Source organism: Paramisgurnus dabryanus, chromosome 20, assembly GCF_030506205.2.
Source record: "Paramisgurnus dabryanus chromosome 20, PD_genome_1.1, whole genome shotgun sequence".
Taxonomy (NCBI): Eukaryota; Metazoa; Chordata; class Actinopteri; order Cypriniformes; family Cobitidae; genus Paramisgurnus; species Paramisgurnus dabryanus.
The window spans coordinates 16,176,606-16,196,773 of NC_133356.1; the positions used below are offsets into that span (position 1 = coordinate 16,176,606).

At 36.1% G+C, this 20,168-nt stretch overlaps 2 protein-coding genes across 3 annotated transcripts in view; both read right to left on the bottom strand.

Moving 5' to 3' along the window:
- Positions 1 to 988: 988 nt before the first annotated feature.
- LOC135787004 (uncharacterized) lies at positions 989 to 3,955 on the bottom strand. 2 transcript variants are annotated; one of them, XM_065296693.1, is made up of 4 exons: positions 3,644 to 3,955; positions 2,825 to 3,042; positions 1,832 to 1,991; positions 989 to 1,703 (listed from the first exon to the last, which is right to left on the bottom strand). In XM_065296693.1, exons 1-4 carry the CDS (start codon positions 3,819 to 3,821, stop codon positions 1,483 to 1,485), a joined length of 777 nt encoding a protein of 258 aa, XP_065152765.1. In that variant the 5' UTR covers positions 3,822 to 3,955; the 3' UTR covers positions 989 to 1,482. The 2 variants fall into 2 exon arrangements, with proteins under 2 accessions (XP_065152765.1, XP_065152764.1); XM_065296692.1 differs by having other exon boundaries at positions 3,554 to 3,955.
- Positions 3,956 to 6,619: 2,664 nt separating this feature from the next.
- Positions 6,620 to 20,168, bottom strand: part of slc24a3 (solute carrier family 24 member 3) — a 76,382-nt gene continuing 62,833 nt past the window's right edge. Inside the window, exons 4-17 of the mRNA XM_065296694.2 lie at positions 19,947 to 20,021; positions 19,774 to 19,858; positions 19,575 to 19,678; positions 17,366 to 17,440; positions 15,837 to 15,862; positions 15,666 to 15,719; positions 15,431 to 15,558; positions 15,056 to 15,216; positions 14,684 to 14,954; positions 14,223 to 14,389; positions 14,003 to 14,117; positions 13,749 to 13,861; positions 11,236 to 11,301; positions 6,620 to 11,154 (exon numbers count right to left, since the gene is read on the bottom strand). Coding sequence (XP_065152766.1) covers positions 11,005 to 11,154; positions 11,236 to 11,301; positions 13,749 to 13,861; positions 14,003 to 14,117; positions 14,223 to 14,389; positions 14,684 to 14,954; positions 15,056 to 15,216; positions 15,431 to 15,558; positions 15,666 to 15,719; positions 15,837 to 15,862; positions 17,366 to 17,440; positions 19,575 to 19,678; positions 19,774 to 19,858; positions 19,947 to 20,021 — 1,590 coding nt within the window. The 3' untranslated portion in view covers positions 6,620 to 11,004. The remainder of the gene's footprint in view (positions 11,155 to 11,235; positions 11,302 to 13,748; positions 13,862 to 14,002; positions 14,118 to 14,222; positions 14,390 to 14,683; positions 14,955 to 15,055; positions 15,217 to 15,430; positions 15,559 to 15,665; positions 15,720 to 15,836; positions 15,863 to 17,365; positions 17,441 to 19,574; positions 19,679 to 19,773; positions 19,859 to 19,946; positions 20,022 to 20,168) is intronic.

Below are 20,168 nucleotides of genomic sequence, written 5' to 3' on the forward strand. Positions count from 1 at the left end.
TACAAGTGGCATTTTTGCACTTTCTTCCTATGTTTATACTATTTATGTTTATGTATAACTCCGCCAACTCTGCGTTCCAAATTGTTATGCACATGCCATTTTTTTCCAATACAATCAGTAAGATTATACATTGTATTTTACCCTTAACACTTATATGAAAGTGTGGATTATTATTCTATTTAAATGAAATTAAAATGTTAAAAGATACTTTAATACGCTGTTCCAAATTATTAAGCAATTTGTAGTTCTCCTACAATATGGGTATGGAAAAAGATCTTTCTATAGACAAAAAGTGTGCATTATCTTTAAAAAGCAAAGCATCACTGACTATTTTAATTAATATGGGCATAAAATAAGAAATCAAGGTATTACCACCATCATCCTGTGACCTAAATCCTATTTAAGAGTGTGTGATGCATCGTTATTTGAAAGATCTGTGAGGTGGACAGCACTATAATTTTAAACATCAACTTAGGAATGCAATACTTGCATCTTCAAGTGAAATAAATACAAAACCTACACTTTTATACTTACAAGTTTAATGAATAGGAGAGTTAAAGTCATGTCAAAGATATACTCATATATTATTATGTAACTTGTATAAATACATTATTTTACATTGTGTTTGTTTTGTTTCCATGCAGCACATTTGACAAATATCTATTTTTGGATCATTATAATCCATTATATCATTATACATTTGGTTAAAGTTCATTCTGCATAATAATTTTTATAATAATAAGTATTAAAGCATCTGTTAACACATTTATTTAATTTAAATAGAATAACATCCACACTGTCATATAAGTGTTAAGGATAAAATAAAATTTGTAAACTTACTGACTGTATTGGAAAAATACACAAAAATGGCATGTGCATAATAATTTGGAACACAATGTAATGCCAGGTTTAAATTGATTTTAAATTATGTAAAGTAGCCTAGTAATAAAGTAGGTGTGTAATAAGCCAGACAATGCACATCCAGACAATTGTTATCACAAAAATCCCAACAGGAAGTGGATTTATTTTTGTGCAGAACACAGGTTTAAGTTCCATATATGCGATAATTCAACTTAAAAAAATGAAATTAAACAAATTTCATTGATACAAAAGTGTGCTGTTACTGGTGTCTAATCTGTGATGTAGTGTTTAATAAATCTCTTTTCAGATTTTTTTTTAAACATAATGGTGCTAATTCATACAGAAATCATCACATTCTGTTTGCAAAACCATTTTCAAACAGGAACTTGAAATAAGATTTTCAATAGTTCTTAACTGGAAATGTATTGAAATATGTTCACGTGAGCTTGGCAATAATTAAAACATAATATGCATGTACATTTTTGTAGCATGTAGTCAAGTTAGAGACTGCAGTATATAAAAACGAAAATTTGAAATGAAAATTACCTATGACCACATTCAATCCTTCAAGCTCCCATAATCTCTTTGATCAAGTCCCCTTTCCCATATAAAATGTGCCTTCTATATTGTAACATTACCATCCTCAGATTCCATGTTAAGCTGGTCACAGTCCACCTCCACTGTACTGTCATACTTGGGACACATGAAATCAATAGGTTTCCAATGCTGTTTTTTTCCACTCCCTCTTTGTCTGAAAGGGGCAAAGCGCAACCATTTTTTCACTACATCAGCAAACTGGTGGTGTGTTGCCTCCTTTCCTACAGGCGTTCTCTTCAAAGCACCTGTGGAGATGATAGTTAAAAGATCACAAAATATTTTTCTTACAGGTGTGGTCTTAGCTTTTTGAAAATTGTGTCTCAAATGAGTGATTCATATTCAGGTATTCAAATATAATTAAAAGATAGCTTACGAAATAAAACACCCTGCAGTCTGGTGTTTCTAAAGCTTCTTTTCTGTCCCCTGCCAACCCAGTTGAGTTCCGAGCCCAAATTATAAGAGAGAACAGCATGCATAAGACGCCGGACTGCATCATCTACTGTGGCCCCTCCCATACGCGATAGATGTGACACCTATGAAGAATTAAAACATGAATACTCAAAACAGATAGGAGACTAAGTGTGATTTAACAAGAGGTAGATGGTCTTAAAAGCCAAAACACATAACAAATCTTAGGTTAGGATGCGTACTTCGCGCATTACTAGGTGTCATACTGTTTTTTAAAGGAACACACCGACTTTTTGAGACTTTAGCTTATTTACCGTCTCCCCTAGTGTTGGATAAGTCCACACTACCTTTTTCAACTCTGCGTGCTGTAACCCTGTCCGACGCACCCACGGCTAGCCTAGCTTAGCACAAAGACTGGAAGTAAATGGCTCCAGCTACCATACTGCTCCCAATAAGTGACAACATTTTCCTATTTATATGTTGTGTTTGTGTGGTCACAGCGTGTACACATAACAAGGTCATATGAGACACAGCCATCTTTTAACCGTATACATACTCGAAACTATATTCTCAGGGGCTTCTCAGGCACTGCGAGCAAATCACTCCGCCCAAGTAGCAGCGCTTCACCTTCTGAGAATATAGTTCCCAGTATGCTAGCTGGAGCCATTTACTTTGTGCTAAGCTAGGCTAACAGTGAGTGCATCAGACAAAGTTACGGCACACACACAGAGTTAAAAAAGGTATGTATGGACTTATCTAACTCTGGGGAATATGATGAATAAGCTAAAGTCCCAAAAAGTCTGCGTGTTTCTTTAAGCGATTTAAGTGTGGTCTGTTACATTGTTCTGCATGAATGTTTATGAAGTCAAGATTGCATCCTGTGTAAACAGACCCTAATACCAACACTGAGATGAACTTACAACTTTTACAATTATATAGATATATTATGAAACAGTACCATTCTCTTCTGTGCTTCAGTATGTTCCAAATGTCGTTCTGTTTCATCAAGCTGTTCCATTGTCATCATTGGTAGATCTATTTCAAGCGGCTCATCCTCCTCCTCACACACCTGTCCGTTAACTCGTGCCTGCAGGTCTTTTAACACTGCCCACTGCCTCTGTTGTTCCTCCTTTATCTCAATAAGGAGGGATATGATTTGTCTATGGGCTGCCATCTCTGTAGTTATAAAAAGCAAAACATAGTAAGAAAAAGGTAAACAATTCAAACGGTAATAAACTCAGATGCATAGTTCTCTGTGCACAGCTTAAACTTAACAACTTGCGTGAAAAATACTCATTATGGATTTTTTCAGGTGTTTTAGGTAATATCTTAGGTGTTGCTATTCACCTGCCACGTTGTTTTTGACTTGAGTTGCTAGTGCATTTTATACAGGTGATAGGGTGTTTATTTTTTAATGGAAAAGAGATGTGAGAGTTGTTAGTTTCAGGTTTACTTTGTACAAACTCCAAAGTACATTTCAATTTCTGAATTTGCTGCCAGCGTTTCCATTTTATCCTAAAAATGGCAAGATGCCTTTTATATACAAAGTAAAAAAAACTGTGCTACTTTCTAAAGCAGCTTTATAGTTTGCAGTGCATATTTAATCAGATTAAATGTATACATTTTAAAATAGAATTTCAATATGACTGAAAAAAAAAGAAAAAGTTCAACTTTTTAGTAACGTTACCTGATAATGAAGATGCATCCTCATCCGTGCATTTAACAGTCACTGCTGCAGTTTTAAATGACTCTGAATCCGTGTTAAAGTTAACCTCACCTTGTCCCGGTATGCCCTCTAAGTTTTTGTCGCTTGGCAGTGGTAGCATTTCCTCAGATACAGGAGAGGAGCACCTCTCAACTGTCCCCAATGCCATGTTTTCCCCGTGTTTGTTCGCTAAACCCTCCACTCGTTGGTTTATCGCCCAGTTTGAACGACTGCTATTGTTTGGTTCCATTTATATGGCCACGGTATTTGGTTTTCTTTGGCTTCGGTTTAATAACTAATAATGCTTCTTGATAAAACGAGCAAATTTACGAGAAAAATGCGGAAATGGCTAGCAAACGGTTCCCAGCTAGCGCAAGTACCACGTTACAGCAACGTCACAGCAACGTTGGCGGAACATTGGGAATTTTGAAAGAACTACAACTCCCACACGCGGATGACTGACTACAACGTAAACTGAACAAAGACGGTAAAGCGTACTAATAATAAATAATGATGCTAACAAAGCTTCTTTCAAAGCTGAAGCAACAGTACATTAAGATTTTTTTTAATTTTAGAATTTATTATGAGCCTTATGAGAGTTAAATATCTTTAACAGTCATGCGCACACGCTATCTCTTATAGACTTTTAGAAGCAGTTTCCCAGACAGGGTTTACATTATTAGGACTAGAAGACCATAAGTATATTAGGGAATTTAAGTAGTTTATACAAACATACCTTACAAAAACAGTAGGGGTGTGCATCTTGAGACAAAACAATGGCACTGAAATATGTTAAGATATGTCAGTGCAAGATGTTTTTAAAGGGACACTCCACTTTTTTTTAAATATTAATAAAAATGTAAAACTTGACTCTTCTGTAGTTACATCGTGTACTAAGACCAACGGTAAATTAAAAGTTGCGATTTTCTAGGCCGATATAGCTAGGAACTATACTCTCATTCTGGCGTAAAAACGGCAGCAATGTATTTGATTATTACGCCAGGATGAGAGTATAGTTCCTAGCCATATCTGCCTAGAAAATCACAACTTTAAATTTTCCGTCGGTCTTTAGTACATGATGTGACTACAGAAGAGTCAAGTTTTAAATAGGAAAAATATCGAAACCCTTTGGTTATTTTTTAGCATGATGCTAATGGTCTAATCCAGGGGTGTCAAACTCAAGGCCCGCGGGCCAAATCCGGCCCGCCCCCTCGTTTCATCTGGCCCGCGAGAGTTTACAAATTATGTTAATTATGTGGCCCGCGAGAGTTTACAGATTATTTTATTGTTATTATAAGTTATATTTTTGCAGGTTATTTCCTATATAGATTTTTTTAGCAGCCACGAAAACTAATTTTTGCCCCGCCAAAGTCTTTTTGTAATGTAATTATAGTGATAATGTTGATGATTGCACGCGCGCACTACTAGAATGGGCGTGTCTGAATGCGAACGCTGCAGCGTCCGGAGCTCGCATTTCCAGGCTGCATACGTCATCAAGACTGTCTTGTTTCAGAATATTAACAATTATAAAGTTAAATATTATTCTTTGTTTATAGTAAATAGTTGTAATATGCGTATGACTTGCGAATGTAATGGTCAGTTAACTTAAATAAACCAGGCTTGATGACGCTGCCTATACGACCTCCGCATATGGAAACGGACAGTATCTGCTCGTTCTTTCTCTCCCTCTCTTGCGCCCGCTCACGCGCATCCAGCGAGAAAATGTTTTCCGACTCGTGTACAGAAATGTTTCGCGATGTCCCGCTGGGATTAGTTTACAACGCGTCTATTTCCGCTGAATACGCGAACTAATGACCCATCTGACTCATTAATAAACGATTGAATCTATTGATCTGTAGCCTACAACAATGAACTCATGAGACGTTAGTCAAACAGTCAGACACTCAAAGCCAGGTAAAAAAATCACAGCTTTTTTGTAAAGAGGGCAAGAAATGACAGGCGAGGGTAGATGTGTTTAATAAATGCCTAATTTTGTGGTGGAGATTGTAAAACTCTTAATTAGTATCTAAAATGCCTCTCATTTTCAGACCTGCACAATGAAGGATAACAGAACATTTTGAGTGTACTCACATACAACATGTGTTTTTGTCACCACAATTATTTTAAAAATAATCTGTAGAATAGTTGTACTCTATATACACTTTGTCATTATTTGCCTGGGCTTCTACTTTCAAAGCTAGGTATTAATTGAGTTATTAACAAAACCAATAGTAAGCAAATGCAGAGAAAATTATGCAATATACAGTAATAAAAGAGTTGATACATTCATACAGTCATTCAAATACAACCGGCCCTTTGAGATTAACCGTAATGCTGATGTGGCCCGGGATGAAATTGAGTTTGACACCCCTGGTCTAATCAGATTCAATGGATTATGGTAAACTATGCTAAAAGTGGTACCGCTAGACTGGAGATTAGCTGAATGGATTCCAAAATGAGAAAAATAAAATGTATAACTAGGGGAGCTGGAAAATTATCATATTTTCAAAAAAAGTGGACTGTCCCTAGAAATCAGCTCAAACATGCATTTTAGTCTAGGGGACTAGGATAAGCCCTGTTTAGGAAACTGCCCGTTAATGTTTTTACTTTGGACTAGGCTAACCACACAAGCTGGTTATAAACTAGAACGTTTTTAAATTATGATGATATATATATATATATATATATATATATATATATATATAGGCTACTACACCCTTCCATAAACTTTCAAACAAAATTTCAAAGTATGCTATAATTGGCAGTATTTATAGCCACTTTTTATTTTGTGTTTAAAAATGTGGCAGTCACAAATAATGATACACTGTAAAAGGTAAAAGTTGTATGAAAAAAATTACTTAAAAAAAAAGTAGTTACACCTAACAAATTATGATTTTTTTTCAACTGAAATTGTCTCACTTTAAGTGAAAAATGTAAGTTGATATTACTTTTTTTTTTTTACCTTTTTCAGTGTGTATCTTTACAACACAAGCAAACACATGCACACACACAGCAACAGAGATTTATAGTGATGACAACAACACTTACCTCAGCAAAGATCATTTTAATTATGCTCAAGTAGCAAATATGTACTCTGATATACAACTTAAACACCTGAACAAAATAATTTAGTACATAAAGCCGATGCCTGAACTGCAGATAAAATATTTACTTTATGCTGTCAGTGAAGAAGCCCAGCAGAGTTCCCTTAGAAAACAAAACAAAATGAAAATAGAAAAAAAACATGCAATAATCTAAGAGGTCTATATCTGCAGCTGTATGTCCAGTGCTCAACAGTGTGTCATAGTAATAAACATAAATAATTTATTTATAATAAAATGTCCCATGCAATTTACCAAACCAAGGGTGTAAAGCCCTCAACACAACAACATTAAAAATAAATGAAATGACCCAAACATTGTACAGTATCTATGAAAATAAAATCAATGGATATACAAGCAAAGACATTTTCATGTATGTATGTATATTTATGTACATCAACAACACATCAACCTTGAAAAAGTCACATTTTGTTTTAAATATGCCTGAATCCATGAAGTAATATCAGCAGAGAAGAAAAGAAAATGTGAATAAATTTGTGGGCTAAAAGTTTGTGCATGCCCTTATTTTATTATTATGTATTATTATAATTATTATTATGTGTGCATACTAATGAACAGCAGCACTTTAATTTCCAAAAGTGAACTTAACCAAACAGCCTTAGTACATAATAATAACTGAATTATTATTTTTTTGTCATTAATATATGGCTGGTATTGCTACCATAAACAGTTTTTGTCAATTTATGTTTCAGAATTTCCCATAATCTGCAGATAGCAGTGCTCTTGCAGTCATTTTTACAAAGTAAGAGTAATGGAAAGAATGGAACAAAGAGTACACAAACGTACCTAAATATTTACTCTATAGCATTATGTGACTAAAAGAATGTGATGTATCATGTTTAGGATTAACAAGAAAAAAATCTAAACAGTAATTCATTAATCTACACATTATTGCATTTCTTTTATTTATTTCAACGAAAAGCACACTTTTAATAAAACCCTGCCTTCCTGACATTGTTCGTATAATACCCTGCTTTACGAATAAAATTATTAACAATCCTCAGCATCCAATCAAAGCACGTCCACTCTACTTGGATTACAGCTAGCTTATTTGTACCAGGAACAACAGATTGCTTAAACCTTAGACCTGCCGTTGCATTTTTTGGGGAAAGAAACTAGACCTCAGCATCTATCATGAGCTCTGTTTTCTCCCAAGTGATTCGATTTACAAAATGAAACATTCACATCTGCTAAAATAATCTCATTTTCATCAATAATAAAGATTTCCTATACACAGTGGCTTTGTTTTTAAACATGCTAGGTACTGACAGTAAGCTGACAAACTGATTATTAGTTTTATGAGCTAAAGAATAAATATGTTGAAGCACACCCTACAGAAAACATTACAAAATACAAAGTTGCTTTGTGCTAAAAATACTTTGTCGCAATACTCTTCCAGATATGTATCTATTTCAGCTAGATTGTATTCTTAAAATATGACCAACAGAACAACTACTTTCACCCAGTGCATTAAACACAAATTTCCTGCAATGTGCCGTCGGACTAGGAAACCTGCATGAACTAGACTTGAACAGTCCGTAAATTCGCTACTTTGTCAGCACACTGAAACCTCTACAAGGAGAGAAAACAGATCGAAACTTGAAAGTCTGCAGATATTGTGCTGCAGTTAAAAGCTTAAAGCTGTGATGCATTGATATCCCCAGAACCATAACCTGGCCTTTTAAATAAAGGCGAAGAATTGAGCCCCTGTGACTTATAAATGTGCACACAAGTTTCCAAAAAAATCCATCTTATCTGCATCCTTGGAAATAATTTTCGATCTCTGTTCTGCTGAGAATATTTATTGAAAAATTCCCTAATAAACTCTAAAAGTGTGCATGCTAACAGAAAACGACCTATTATACAGCAAATTTTCATATAGTCTCTTTTGATTTACATAGGTAAGAATGTACATCCTACTAAAAACATCAGAATGACACTGATGTTAGCTTCATTTCACCAGGACATGTTGTGCCGGCTAATCAGCTGCTTAGGTTTGTGGCTCACTTAGTCCATTTATAAATGTCAAAACAGTTAAGTATAAAATATATAGGTATATATATTCCTTACTTTCCTGCCAAAGTGTTCAAAAATGACCTCAAACAATAACCTTCTCATTAGAGGTCTACACGGAAGACCCGAGACCCGAAGACCCGGGACCCGACCCGGGATCCGTACGGGTTCGGGTCTATATTTTAAATGATCAGCCGGGTCCGGGTCGGGTCTCAGTCTATTACTTCGGGTCCGGGTCTGTTTAACATTGTGGGTAATACCCGAGGTCGATCGGACTCGGAGAACACACACTCACATTTAAATAAAATATTTCTCCAGCAACAAAAACTTAGATGAACTGTCGCATACATTTTTTCTATGACGCTAAAGTTGCGTTAAAAAGTTTATATTTGGTTGCTCCAACCAGGCAGCTAACGCGCATGCGCTCTTGTAATGTTTATCTGGCTACCAGTCAGGAGCTTCTGCAGTGAGACGCAATGACTTTACCTTTGACAATTGGCTATTTTATTTAGAAGGCGGGACCTATTCCGCCGTACCGCGCATTTTGCACTGACGTGACTTCTCTAATTTTTATAATAATATTATAAATTGAACGTCTTGCTGTTATATCTACAGTTTTCGCGACTCTGCTCAAAGAGCACAGAGGTGATAGCAAAGTAAAGCTAACGAAAGCAGATATGACACTGAACGAGCAATCGTTATTATCCAAATGGGCAAACATTATTAAGCAAGTTGACCCGATACACAACAAAGTGGACTTTTAAAGCTGGAATAAGCATTAAACATTTCAATCGTCAAGAGAGGAATAACATGGATGGAACTTTCTTGGAAATAAGGATTGTGCATCACACACAGTCAGGTACAAGGAGGAGGGAGAAGACTAACTTCTAACGTTATGGGTAAGACAAAAAGTTTAATTTTCGCTACTTGTTTATTGACTTATTAATAACATTTAGCTAAAGAATATTTGCCGGTCGGGTCTGTGTCTTCCCGGACGGGTTTGGGTCCAGCTTTTAAATAATAGACGGGTCCGCGTCGGATCCGGGTCCAGCTTTTAAATAATAGACGGGTCCGGGTCGGTTCCGGGTCCAGCTTTCAAAACAACAGACGGGTCCGGGTCGGTTCAGTGTAGCACATTTACGGGTCTGATCGGGTTCGGGTAGGAATTTTTGGACACGTGTAGACCTCTACTTCTCATGTCTTGTCACACGTATATCAAATAGTAGAAACCGTTTTATGTATTGAGTCGAAGGTGCATCTAAAAGGGTGCATAATATTCAGAGATGGAGAAGAAATTCAGTAGAAAAGTCTCACAAACTCTGAAAGACTAAACAGCGTCTGTTCTTTGGGACAGCTGTGGGTTGGTTTTGTTTCAGTATGTCATAGGAAAGTAATGTGCATAAATAAATCTTCAATAAATTAATAAATAAACATTTCTCTGTTTAAGTATATACAGAGCGTTATGAACAAGAACACATCTATAGGATCCCCTTAAATCACACAAGAAATCTTCTCAACAAACGTAAATGTTGTGTTGTAGCGTTTGAAAATGTTTTTTTATCCACACAGGTGCAAACAAATGCCCGCTGTCTCCCTAAAAGTGTTGCAAAAATTTGATCTGATATGATCTATCTTCTGCTTTATTTCCTCCTGTGTAAAGTAAACATATTCTCTCTCTCTTTCTCTCTGTCTCTGGACAGATGTGTATATACCGATGAGCTCAGATCTTTCAGATCAATCTGTGAGTAGTAACTTGGGTAATCCCCAAATTAACAGGAGGACTCACCATTTCAGCACCATTCTCTCTATAGGTCACCAGTACCTTTCAACATAATAATTTCTTAACAAATCCTCATAAATCTATAATTTTACAGATAATCAGTAAAAGTCCAGCCTCTTCTTTTCTCTATTAGCAGCTAATGAAACAAACGTCATCATAAAATACATTTACATCATATTCTTTAAATATGTAATATGCAAAATATTTAAAGAAAAAAGTATTCACATCAATCCAGGCAGTAGTCATCTTTAACCATAATATGCATTTCCCATTAGAAGAGTCTATATATCGGTCAACAAGACCATATTTTTCACAACACAAATGCTCTTTTCTCCTCTCTGCCTTATAATACCACAGTCCCGAGGACTCCGTCAATATTGTACCCATGGAAAGGGAAAAGAATAACTAGATCAATAAATAAATACGCCTTCGGGACTAGAGCCGGTCTGCCTCTGATCGAGAACTTGTGCCATTGTCCTCGCAAGGTTAAAGAAGGAGAGCTGAGAAAAGCAATTATCTCATTCCTCACGGCAGGTGGGTAAATTGACAAAGGTGAATATGTTGAACTCGATGAGGATGGAAAAACACAGGAAGACGGCGTACATCAGTAAACAAAAGAAACCCAGCCGTTTGTCCAGTTTCCACTTATTCAGATGCACGCAGAGGACCTGAGAGGAAAAGAAAGGGTCGATAAATGACTTTAAACACAGAAATAGCACTGCTTCAAAAGATTTTTGCTTTAGACATACCGTGAGAAACACAGATGCCAGCAGCAGCCCAACCGAGAAAATGAGGCCTTTACTGTTCAGGTGAATCTGGGCAGAAAAGCGATTTTAAATGTCAGAACTTATGCAAATAGAGATTCTTGGCAAATAGTTTTCAACAAAGACTGTTTATATTACTAAAACAGGAAAACCTTTTCCAATGCTCAAAACACTTAACATGTGGGATCAATTTGGGTCAGAGGTAGACAAACATGCACACAAAGCTTTGACTAATCAACATTTCCACTTTCCACTTTTGCTTCCTCTCACACAAAAGCTGCATATAATATAAAATCTGAACTGTAAACTTCTAAGCTAATCGTGAATACATGAAAGTAAACACTGTCAGTGAAATAATCCTATCTAGTAAACAAAAATCTATTTTTTTTAAATACAACATAAGTATTGCAGCTGGCAGGTTTTGAGTCAAATTGCAACATATGAAGTGTTGTTGTAAATTAGCATTTTTTTTCAGTCTCTTATTTTTAGGTTCAGTTATTTTATTTTAATAGCACTGAAAATGTTATTAGTGACTAATTATTTTCATTTGCATTTAACAAATTTGACTATCTTTAGCAAAACCCTTTAAGTACATGCAAGCTTTTTGGCAAAAACCTTAAATTGTTTAAAAAAATCCACTTCTTTGGACAAGATAGTGAACTGTTGCTACAAACATTGCAAATGAGGATATTCAAAATAAAGAAACCGAACCAAACACAAGGGGGCGCTATGATGCATGTGTCTGCCACATTAGGGTTCTATTCAGGTCCATGAAAGTAATCCATGGTTGTTTCACATTTGGTTTCTGTGCACTGCAGGCTTTGCTAAAAAACTGCCGTGGCATTTAACAGATTCTGCCAACAAACCGGTATTTTTGAATAGCGCAAGGAAAGGTTTAAGCATCTGTAAAGCGAAAGTATTTGGTGAAGATATAATACGTGCTGAGAGCATTCTGTCAATAGCATCAATATCATTATCTCATTTTTGACACATGGTGGCGTTTAGCGGTTTTCCATCTGAACCCTTCATATATCAAACTCACGTAACACTTTATTATGGCATCTTTGTTACACATTTTACATGTTTATTACTATAGCAATAACAGTAAATTATGCATAATTTACATGCAATTAACCCTATACCAAACCTTAAAGGGATAATTCACCCAAAAATGAAAATTCTGTCATAATTTTCTCACTCTCATGTTGTTACAAACCTGTATAAATGTCTTTGTTCTGATTAATACAAATATATTTTAAGTAATGTTTGTAACCAAACCGATCATGAGCCCCATTTTCTTTCATAGTAGGAAAAAAATACTATGGAGGTAAATTGGGGTTCATCAAAAATGTTAATTTTTGGGTGAACTATCCCTTAAATCCTAACCCCAACCTCATAGTAACTACAAGTTGTTAATCATTATTACTTAGTACTTAAAGGATTAGTGCATTTTCTTAAAAAAGAAAGATAATTTACTCACCACCATGTCATCCAAAATGTTGATGTCTTTCTTTGTTCAGTCAAGCAGAAATTATGTTTTGTGAGGAAAACATTCCAGGATTTTTCTCATTTTAATGGACTTTAATGGCCCCCAACGCATAACAGTTTTATGCCTTGTTTGAGATCGTTAAGAGTCCTTTGAAACTGCATTGAAACTGTTAAGTGTTGGGGTCCATTAAAGTCCATTAAAATGAGAAAAAAATCCTAAAATGTTTTCCTCAAAAAACCTACCCAGTCTCATGAAATTACCTATAGTTACATAATTTTTTTATTCTTTTTCGTGATACTGTCCCAAATTTCTGTGTTTTTTCGTGATCGTATCACGAATTTCTGTTTATGTGTTATTTGTCACGTATTGGTTACTCAACTGCTTTTTCCTATTTTCAAACCATTTTCGCTTCGGTTTAGGGTTAGATTTGGTGTTTGCATTAGGATGTCACTTTAAGTATTGGTTTATACTGTTTTTTCCGATTTATTTTTAATACTTTCTAAATTTTAAACCATTGTCGCCTGGCGTTACGGTTAGAGTTGGGTTTGGGTAAGGATGTCATTTTATGTAAATCTAACCCTAAACCGAAGCGAAAATGGCAAGAAATTAGGACAAAACAGTTGAGTAACCAATACGTGACAATGACACATAAACAGAAATTCTTGATACAATCACGAAAAACGCGGAAATTCGTGACAGTATCACGAAAAAGAATTTAAAAAAATTATGTGACTATAGGTACGTAATTTCGTGTGACTGGGCTAACATAATTTCTTCTCGTCTGAACAAAGAAAGACATCAACATTTTGGATGACATGATGGTGAGTAAATTATCTGGATTTTTTTTAGAAAATGGACTAATTCTTTAAATAAAATGTAAAGTAAAATTTTTGCTAAAATAATTTAAGAAAAATAACTAAATAAACATAATTAATTATTTGTTAAGTCACTGTTCATTAGGCATCTACAAAGTTTTTCATTAAACACGAAGAAGAAACGATCAACTTACTGTGGAGCCATAGCTAATGGCTAAAGTCTGGATGGTCCATGGCAGACCAAGACCAATCAGGATATCAAACACATTACTGCCAATAGAGTTTGACACAGCCATGTCACCCATCCCTGAAAAATATTAAGACATCACAAGTTGGATTGATTTGAACAAACAACCATGATATGTTTCATTTTATTGTGCGATACCACCAAACCCAAGCCTTGAAAATAATCCTGTGACCTCTGAGGATAGAAACGTTTTGCTCCTACCTTGCCGTGCCACAATAAGGCTGGCCAAACAGTCAGGAACGCTGGTGCCGGCAGCCAAAAAAGTGATCCCCATTATGACATCAGGGATGCCCATAGTGTAACCAATCACTGTGACCTGTGGCGAGAGTGTCAATAGGCCACTGAGCATTTTTAAAGGAAAAACATGAAACTGAGAATCATAGATCAGTGTTTGTTTAGAAAACCAACAGGATCATCGTACCATCCACACCATGATGTAAGACAAGAAAGCGATCCAGAGGGTGGACGCGATGAACGTGACCATGTACCAGCGCTCCCAGCGGGGTGTGGCACAGTTGGGAACAGTGAAGAACAGCAGCAGACACAGTGGCCAGGCCAGCAGCCACTTTAGCTTATTACAACATCCACCTGCACAACAATGAACATTTACAAAATTATCTGGACCTAATTGTCATAATGCTATGACTGTATGCTTTCCATTTTGGCTTGATTTGCAGAATGCTATGAGTTTCACAAAAAAGTCAGACGGTATAAGTTTTCTGTTTTGGTTGAACTCGCTTTTAAATGAAAGACATTTTATAAAGAATAGGGTGTTCATTTACAATATGTCTTTCAAAAACTTCTGCAATTATCTTCAAAACATTCTCAGAGGACTTGTTCATCATGCCATATTAATTGATTAATCATCAATAAAAAATGTACCAGGGCAGCGGAATGGTACAAAGGGTCCCTCGTTCTCATCTTCCTCCTCTTCCTCCTCATCATTCTCATTGTTCTCATTGTCCTCATTTTCATTTTCTGTGTCAGTGCCGGCTTCAGCTCCTCCCCTTTCGTTGTCATGGTGAACTCCCTTTCGTCCGTTCAGGCCCCGGTCCGTTCCTGCTAGTCCATTCTCCACCCCACGTTTTCCCGCGATCTTCACCGTGACATCTGAATCTCCGTTACTAAATCGACTGTTTATCAGACGCTGCCTCTGCAGTCACCAAACATAACTCGCAATAAATAAACAAAACGGTTCATTGTGCATACTTGCATTGCAAAGACATCCTTTACAAATGTGTCTGTATTACTGACCTCTGTGATGAGCATTCGAGAGGCCATTGTAAGACGCGTGCGAGGAGAGAAGTGGCTGGTGATCATGATTCTCATTCCGGCCTCAGAGAAGGTCAGCTGGTGAGGGTATGCGGAGAGGAGTTCGTCCACCATCAGCACTGATGGTTTCCTGTGGAAATTAGCTAAAAAATGGCAAAAACAACATCAATGTTGCATTTTGTATATAAACTTTAAAAAATGTAATTAAATTGCATGAATTTGTATATGCTGCATATTTGTATATTATTGCATTTTTTGGTTTCTTTGTCAAGTTTAACCTGACTGTCGGGATGCAACAGCCATTGTGTGGCCTGTGCTATTTACACTTGGTGCAAATAGTCACATCATGACATTTACCTTTTTTTAGCAGCACAACAGTGGCGTCACAGCCATCATCAATGTCTGTGTTACTTGCAGTGCCGTTACCAAGATTTCCAGAATTCTTTTTCCGCCGTTCAATGTAATGCACCACCCGTGAGTTAAATCTGATAACACACACACACACACACACAAATAATAAAATAAGCAGAGGTTGGCTTTACTGACTTCAAAGTAAAATACATGAAAGCTTTTCAACTATAAAGAAACTTACTTCATAAGTATAATGTAAACTAGATACATCAATACCAGGATGAGTGATTCCCACCTGAGAAATAAAAACAAAGTTACATAAGTGACTAAATATAAACAGAATGAAAAAAAAACTGTGAAATGAAAAAAAAAGAAATGGGTTTGTGGTGTAACAGGCACTTTTTAAACTTACCATGTCACCTTTTCATCATAGATGAACTGAAAAGAAAACAGAAAAAAACTTAAATAAACTAAACAGACATTTCTTAAACTTTTTGAGCTATACTTTCTCCAACTCACCACCAGAGGGCAATCTTACTGTACTAAAGGCCTTTCAGATTTCTATTTAGATTGATCCTAATGTTTTCATGATGCTTTACTTTCAGTCAAAACAGACCACATTAAACCTGTTTTGTACTTATTTGAGTGAAAAGGTTGAATAGTAGTTGGCATGTCCCTGTTTTTCCGAAGTTAACATAGATGATGTCACAAATTTGTCTCATTTTAGTCATTACATTTCATTTAAGTTTCTTAAACCTTAAAGAGCACCTATTTCATTGCTAAAAGACGTTATTTTGTGTATTTGGTATAATACAATGTGTTTGTGTGGTTTATGGTTAAAAACACATTATTTTCCACATACCATACATTTTTGTAGCTCCAGATTTCACTCTCTTCCTGAAACGCACAGTTTTGAAAAGTGTGTGTCTCTGATTGGCCAGCTAATCTGTAGGTTGCGATTGGCCTGAATACCTCTGATGTCAGCTGAAAATGTGACGCTCCTTACTATGTTTAAAAGATTCGGTCACAATGCAATGCTAACAGGAGTTAACTTACAGACTGTGAGTCCGAATAAGTGGGAGGAGTTATGATAATGTCGGTCTTGTCTACATCACCAATATGTAAACTGTTGCCTACAATCCTTGTGTTTGTTGTAGTTCAATAAAAGAGATTAACGTTGGAGACGATAAATCGCGTCATCGTTTACTATGGGGTATGTACCTTTTGCATATCATTAACATGTACTAATACACACTTATACACCAAAGGAAATGTAAAAATGTGAATCGGACAATAGGTGCTCTTTAAATAAAATAAAAAAACGCCTTAAAATTGGATTTGTTGAATGAAATGAGAATCTGAATTGAGTCTGTTCTCTGACTATAGATCTTAATGTAAAGATATGAAATATACAATATGTGAAACAGCATTACCAGAGATGTAATATATATTATTATTATTATTATTATATTTTAAATATTTCAAATATAAGATTTATAATGGAACAAAAATGACAATAACCAGAGCAAGAGTATGCAAACATATGCTCTCATCCATAACCGTTGCAGAAAAAGTAACAATCATCTACGTAAGTAGGAGAGACGATCACCCCAACATTCATACATATTTATACTTAATGTGGCTTTCAGTAACTAAACTTGTTTAATGTTGCAAATCAGATGCTGTCACATGACCATTTGTCTGTAAATCAGATTTTTAATAAGGTGCTTTGAGCAACATCTCTATTATTGAGGGCCCTGACTTTATGTACTGTATTACTCTATGTTTGTTGTGACTCTGTGCTGAAAACACTTGCAGTGTAGAGGCCTGTGCTGTAGGCCATGAATCTCATGGGAGAGCCACTTGCTTCTCCTCTCCTGCTGCACGAGGAGACCCATAAGTTTCATGGGAGCAAGCAAAGCCACTTAAAGCTGTACTCACCACGATCAGAGTGGCCACTGATAGAGTGTAGTATGTCGAGTCTCTCATTAATGTCCAACATGAGAGCTGTACTGCCTGTATCAACGAGAGACAGAGAGAGAGAGAGACAGAGAGAGAGAGAGACAGAGACAGACAGAGAGAGAGAGAGAGAGAGAGAGAGAAATAAAACACAGATAAACAATGTAGAAGTATCTGAAGAGGAGTGATACCAGTGTCAAAGCATTCAAATACTTAAGATGTTTTATTTAAACCTTCCTATTTTGATAACTTATGTTTTGTGGTGACTAAAGTCATAAGCTTAAAGCTAAATGACTAATCATAAACTTCCAGTTAAGTTGCAGGGCAAGTGGGTCTTATATTTACTCTATTTTTAGCTTCAAAATAAAAATATATTTTATATTTAGTATTCATATTTTAATACACACTAAATAAACATTTCATCCGTAAGGATTTTAAAATGAACCATATGCATTATGCCCCCAGACATTACTAAGAAAAAATATATAGTACAAACGGTAAAGGACTTTTAATAGATTTTTGTGAGAGTTGTGTGTGATTGTAAATTCAAAACAATATTCACCCCCTTGTAAATAATGTACATTGTTTTATTTAACATGAAAACTAATTTCTGAGATTGTCAACTTTACATAAATATAATATACCAAGTGCCCAAAACATTGAAGTAGAAATGTGACCTTTACAGAAAACTCTACATCTGACGCACCCCTCCAAAACCATTCATGCAGTTTAGTATCAACAGTAAAAGCAGCTCCTAAATCTTCTTCAGTCAGATTGTATCAGCAGATTTTAAAATGTCCTTGTCATGCCTTTACGTCTTATGTAACGTGCAATCTGCATTCTAGTCCTACTGCTAGATTTTTGCGGTGTTGTTTACAAAATTTAAAATGGGAAATTAAAGTGCACAAATTGGAGGATGGAAATGAATGATGAAGTGGGCCCCATATATGGACAAGACTTCCTCTGCCAAACCCCTCTGATTGAACTGTGCAGGGTAATCCATACTGTATGCGTGTCATGTTGTGGAGCCTGATCCTGCCAAAAAAAGCAGCGATCTACGTCAGCGAATCGGAAGTGACGCACTATCGCTCACGCCAGTACAGATTAACCTACACCGCAGGTAACGCTCTTCGTTTTGTGTTTCCGTGGCAACCAGAAGCTCCATTGTTGCAGATGATTTTTCTCTCCGCTCCGATAGACTCTGTGCGTAAGTGTGTTAGTGTCTTATGGCCTTGTACCATTTTGGGAATGACCGACTGACATTACCCATAACGGAGGATAATGTTGTTATGTAGAAAAACATCCAGATACAAAAGTCATACGCCAAAAGTGTTTATATGCTTAAAATAATAGTACAACGTTTTTTTTTGCATAATATATGTGTGTGTGTTGTGTGTAATTATTATGTATATATTTTTATATATAATTTTTTTATTTATATATAATATACAATATATAAAAATAGATATGCACTGTAAAGATTTCTTAAATACATTAATGGGTGTGTATTTATATACATAATAATTACAAACAGCACAAACTCATATATTATGGCAAAAAAAATTCACTTTTATTTTGTATGTGATTATCGCGATTAATATTTATATAATATACACATTGACTTTGGTTTAACCAGTAAGATTTCAGAATGCAGAAGCAAACTTGTGATATTGTTATAAAGCTTTATACCAACTGAGCTACAGCAAAACTGCTATGTTTCTATCTATGAGAGGTTTTTTATTAATGGTTTGTGTGAATGTGTACTATATGTGCCACTAGACTACCTATCAGATGATCCAGAATGCCACTGACAGATGGTTACTAGAGAAAGACTGGGAGAAAAAAAATATTAAGCAGATTCTCATCCATGTGCCAAGATGAAACAGCCTCCAATCGTCTTTGTTTTAACAAAGTGTAAGTCTCAGGAGGTTAAACCAAAAGAGCGTGAACGACTGAATAAAGTGTAAAGCGAAGAAAAATTTAATAGAAAAAGTAACACCGCGCTGACACGAAGGACCTCATCAACTTCTCTTGTTGACCCATGGGAGCAGTCTGTGCACCTCTTACTGTCAGTATGTGCTCACTAATGGTTTTATTAAGGGCAGGGGGTTAGATGGTGGTGTATCTCTATCTTGCTATATAATGCTCAGCTTTTGGTTGCTTGTGTGTCGACAACCACAAAAACACGTACCTGTCCTGCAAAGATCCCACACACTCCAATGATGCAGAGGATATTAAAGACAGCAGATCCCACGATCGTTCCCACTCCCACATCTCCTTTAGTGATGAATACACCTGCACAAAAAGAAGTGGAGAGCTTACAAAGTGCACAAGGACGTTCATGCTCTTGATGTTTCACAATGGCAGCTTGTGTAAATGTACTGCTTTACCTATGACTGAGGTGAAGAGCTCAGGAGCTGAACTTCCTGCCGCCATGAACGTTGCTCCTGCTACATCTTCACTGAGGTGGAGGCGCTTCGAGAGAGAGAGAGATACTTGAACATGCTGCTGTATATTGAAAGGATTGGTGCGTGTGTAACTGGGGTGCAGGTTAAGGACGTACCTCGCAGATCTTTTCGAGAGAGGGCACAAAGTAGTCGTCGCACACCAGCGCCAGAGCGTAAAACATATACATGGCCTTTAGAGAGAGAAAGGGTGAAGACAGAATTATAATAGGTTTAATGCCATGTTTTTGGATAATTTTTTAAACCTTAACATCCCCATACAGTATACTGAATGAAAGAACAAGGTTTAAGAGTGAGGAAAAAGTGGACTTTTCATTTTT